General features: G+C 31.0%; 1 protein-coding gene across 2 annotated transcripts in view; it reads right to left on the bottom strand.

Annotated features, from left to right (window-relative positions):
* Positions 1-5,073, bottom strand: part of LOC125032128 (acid ceramidase-like) — a 16,181-nt gene continuing 11,108 nt past the window's right edge. For both annotated transcript variants that reach the window (XM_047623157.1, XM_047623158.1), the window contains 6 exons: positions 4,772-4,965; positions 4,303-4,447; positions 4,039-4,133; positions 3,404-3,533; positions 3,028-3,261; positions 1-1,834 (listed from right to left, as the gene is read on the bottom strand). In XM_047623157.1, coding sequence (XP_047479113.1) covers positions 1,745-1,834; positions 3,028-3,261; positions 3,404-3,533; positions 4,039-4,133; positions 4,303-4,447; positions 4,772-4,965 — 888 coding nt within the window. In that variant the 3' untranslated portion in view covers positions 1-1,744. The remainder of the gene's footprint in view (positions 1,835-3,027; positions 3,262-3,403; positions 3,534-4,038; positions 4,134-4,302; positions 4,448-4,771; positions 4,966-5,073) is intronic.

Below are 5,073 nucleotides of genomic sequence, written 5' to 3' on the forward strand. Positions count from 1 at the left end.
TTTGCTAAGAATGTATATTTAAAGTCTCAGGTCATCTGAATCTTTCTGTTACGTATTCTGCTCACATTATCACATGTTAGGAGGAAAAGAGAGAAAACTGTGACACAGGAGCAGGTACATATGAGAGCGAATGATTTCCATATACAAAATATATGATAAACATTTTCATATTACTTATAATTCCCATAAAGCTGTAATAAGGAAATATCAACACTTAACTTGCATTGTGGAATTATTCTTCCTTGATCATACTTTCTTCTACTTTTCGGAAACTGGCAAATTAGATACTCTATATTGTATATCTAATGTTAAATGATGAACAGTTCAGTTATATTTTTAAAAATATATTCACTTGTTCTGTATTATTTACGAAATACATTAAAAAAATTCAAAAATAATCACACATGAATATATCTATATTACAAATGTTCACACAGTGTGGTTCAACTTCAACCCTATTGGCCACTTCAGCATTAATTTAATCAGACTATAATCATAATCTTCAACTGAGATTTTCACTCAATGTAAATGTTGTACTAGTAACCTAATATTTCACATGCATAATTATAGAGGCAAATGCAGTACTTTTTAAAAACTTTTAAAGTAAATACATTTATTGATACAAGGGCTTGCAGGCCAGACAAAATTAATACACAAGTGGTCCATTAGCCTGTAGTTAGACCACCCTTTGAAAACACATATAGTCTAGTATACATGTGAACTACAATGAAATTGTATATTTACATATATTTATATAAACACAGTACAATCTTTGGTTGCGCTAAGTATACATATTTGTGTATCTTTGTTTGCTTGTGCAATTTGGTGTTTATGTTCATATGTGTATTTCATATATAAAGTTTACACTGGTGTTGTACTAATCTTATGCACTGGGACAAATAACAAGTTTATAAAAAATTAACTAATTAGGATGTTGCACACATTAATATAATCATCTATGCACAAATTTAACTTGAAGACATGCATTATAGATACACACTCAAGAGAATTCCTTTAAACAAAGAAAAGTCAAAACCTGTTGGATGCTTTGTGGATTCCCTAGAAGCAGTCACATGGAATAAGGTTAACATAGTATTTCATATATTAAATACACGTCATGCAAATTTGATTCACAAAATAATTTTCTTAAAAAACATAATGTTACAATAAAATATTGATTTATAAATAAAAATACTGACTTGTAATATTACTGTTAATACAGTACTTGGTTGCAAATCACAGATCAAGTAATCAGGAAAAAAATATTACAGCTTGTGTTACACGTTTAGCTTTTCATTTAATATGAAAAACTACTAAATATATAAGAAACTCAATATCGTAAAATCAACAATACAGTTTATCACTATATAAATGAATCATTATGAATGCCACTTTTTCTAGAATTCAATTAAATTAATTTGATTTAACATGGCATAGAGCATACAATTATGTATCTTTATACAGTGTAAACAATATTGTTGTGCAAAACTATTTCTAAAAAGAATATGACAGGAACTCTAGCACAATATAGTTATGAAGAGCATGCATAACATAGATAAAAGCAAAATATAAATATATGACATATATACGTATACAAAAAAGGAAGTAGCTATATATAATAGAGTTCTATTTAGGTAGTCATGGTTTCCATAATGCCCATTACTGCATAAATACTTCCCAAACTTAGTATATATAAATGTTTCTTATGTAAACTGGAAACCTCAGTCACTTGAAAGAACTTGGATCACCATGGCCAGCAGGGATCTTCACAGTATCTGAGCCATGCACCTATGTAACCTTCTTGCACATCCATCAGACTTGTGTAAGTCGTCAGCTGTAATGGGAAAAAAAAGCTGTATTTTAATAATGTCTAACTGTTGTGTAAGTTGTCAACTGTAATGGAAAAAATGCTGTATTCCCCCTAATGTCTAACTGTTGTCTCTACTATGATAATTCTTCATGTTGATAACCTATGTGTGCAGAACTTGGAACAATAAATTATGCTATGCATTTCACTAATGTGATCAATGTCATTTATAATAATTATTAAACTTGATATATGTAAATGAAGAGATTGAAAAAAAAAACAACATATTTAGCATCTTTCATTAACATCTGATCTGTGTCTGCTTTGATAATGATTTAATTTGACAGACATAAGTAAAAGCAAAAAAAGTAAATAAATAATTAAAATAAAGGTAATATTAGCCTCTTTAAAATATATATCAGCCAAAAATAAATAAATAAATAAAATAGAATAAATAAATAAATAAATATTTACCCTCAGACAGAATGTTGATGGACACCTTTAAACTATTCCTGTGTACTCTTTAGCTCATACATCTTGCACTAAACACTCGTTCCATTCCCTCCTCTCAACCCCTTGCTTCTTGTTGTTGTGGGGGGGGGGGGGGGGGGCTTAGGATGTCCAAGGTAGGGGATCAGCCCTACCTTGGACCTCAGTCCTCACCTCAAATGATTTTACATGGTCTTTTCTTCTCCCCCTTTCCTTTTCCTTTTCTTCATCCTCTTCTTCTGTCCACATATCCTAATCTTTAACTCATAATGCAATATGACCTTTGATATCTAGCACATTCATTTGTTTTGACCATTAACCATTCTGGAAATCCACAAACATTGCCTTATGACCCAATAAACTTCCTTACCTGGGGGCTTCACCCTATCCCTATATTTTGAAAACCGCACTAATGACCTTAGATGCTGATGCAGCAGAAATTTTCAGTAAATTAAATGAATCACTCCATTCTCTGGGTAGAGGATAATCTTACCTGTATTTGATGACATATGCCATCAAAGACTGATCTATGTTATTTCTCATAGATTTAAGATATTTGTAAGATTTTACACATTTAAACAGATGATAATACTATCATAATTACATATCACTTACAACTTTCAGATCTCATCACATTTTAACTGCTTTCATGAAGAGTCTGTTATTTAACAGAATGGATGTATCTTATCTGAATAAGTAAAAGCACAGTTTTTACTGCTTAAAAAACTTACCTTATTGAAAACAGGTTTTGTTGAAAGAACATTGTAAATAAGTTCAAGTGATGCATTTTTCTGTCCTGACTTATCCAAACAGGTGACAGCAGGTGTCCTCCGGTCATCATAAAATGGGGGTGACTTCCACTGGTCATAATTTGTTTCTACAAGATACCATGTTCCTGAGCCAGATTTTTTTGAGAATAGGTCATCTGTGTGGAAGTTGTCTCGCCATCGTGTAATAATAGTGCCCTATAAAATACAATTCCAATTAGTTACATGTTAATAATCAGTATCTCATTTGCAAAATGATAATCAATATGCTATACATATACTCATTTGCCTCTAAGAAAAGTACTAAATATCCATTCTGTATAACAATGGCTATACATGCCTCTCTAGGTTTTGAGCCTCCTAGGATGAAGTATGCTGGCGCAATTAGACGAGAATGTGAGAACATTTTCTTTGCTTCTTCATAGCTTTGGGCTTCTTCCATTACTTCTCGTGTCAAGAATGATACCCATCTTAAAAGAAAAATTAAAAAGTAAATAAGTAAGTAAGTATGTAAGTAAGTAGCAGTCTCTAAGTAAAATATTAATTCATTTTGCCTACAGACAAGGATTTAATTACACAATTTTTATCAGATAGTAGACAAGTAACAGAATGAGCCTTCTAAAGGGCCACTTATTGGATTTCCTTCATTAACTGCACACATTACAACACTTTCCATTTGCTCTTTCACTGGTTATTAAATCCTTTTTACCTGAGATTTGCATATTACAACATGTGTTATCTTATTTTTTCAATAGACAAAGGGGAGTAGTGGCCATCTCTGAACAGGTTTTGTGACAATTACCATTAATCTTTCTTAATTAATCATTCAGTTCATTTACTATCATAGTCATAAAAAAACACAATTTATTTTTCACTGAACATGTCTTTTATATGTGTGAAAGCATATAAATATAAATACACTTACATTATTTAATACACATACAACAGTTATTCAATCATGTGAATACTACTTACTTTTGTGAATAATCCTTGAAAAGGATCCACTCCAGAAATCCCATGTAACCACCATTTAATACAAATCTCTCATCTAAACTGAAGGTGAATTTTTCCTGAAAATACAAGTATCTTTTTTAAACAGTTTTTCAATAAATACTCTAAATGAATCAATTGTTTAAGAATGAATCAAACATTGTATGAAACGTTTCATATCTTTCATTCAGTCTGAAAATATAGAGGCATTACAACTGTAAAAAAAAACTATTAAAAACTACGGTATACCTTCTTGACTGCAGTGAGAATTCCAATATACCCAGAATAGTTTATTGATTCATATACTGTTTTTCCTCCTTTCTTCCATTCTAGATGAACAACAAGAGGTTTTAGTAGCTCAGATACACGCCACGTGTGATTTTTTGTATCCCACCTATTGGAAAGAGAATTTTACACATTGGTAAAAATAAGTGTGTTAAGTAACAAAAACATATAACTTCTTTGCATTGTATACAGTGTATACTAAGTGGGTAAGAAATTATTTTCAGTTAAAGGAAAGACCCTAAAACTACAATTACAGTGTTAAATACATCAATGCAATACCTATTACATAATAAGCAAAATATATTACTTTCATTCTTAATTAGGACTTCAATTTTCTACCTGATTATGAAAAAATATTCTGTTCTACATAGAAATTAAATGTAACTGTCTATCTTTTCAGATAAACTACTTTATACCAACAACAAAATCATACCCCATAAGTAATCCGAAATCAAGATTTCTGCCATGGTACAATCTGCCAGTGTCATCTTCTACAATGACTGAGGTACAGAAGCTGAACATCTCATAGAAAATATTATAGAGAGTTGTTTCTGGAAGGGGGAGTCCTGTGACCTTCGAGATTCCAATGATTTCTTCATCATATGGATGGGGTAGAGAGGCGGCAACCTTATCAAGGTTAGAGAAGAAATTCAATACATTTTACATTTACATTTTGTATTAAAGGGACATTACTTGTGTCTACCTCTGCTTTGTAAAAAGGACCATTTAATTGGA

This window comes from Penaeus chinensis, chromosome 14 (assembly GCF_019202785.1).
Source record: "Penaeus chinensis breed Huanghai No. 1 chromosome 14, ASM1920278v2, whole genome shotgun sequence".
NCBI classification, from domain to species: Eukaryota; Metazoa; Arthropoda; class Malacostraca; order Decapoda; family Penaeidae; genus Penaeus; species Penaeus chinensis.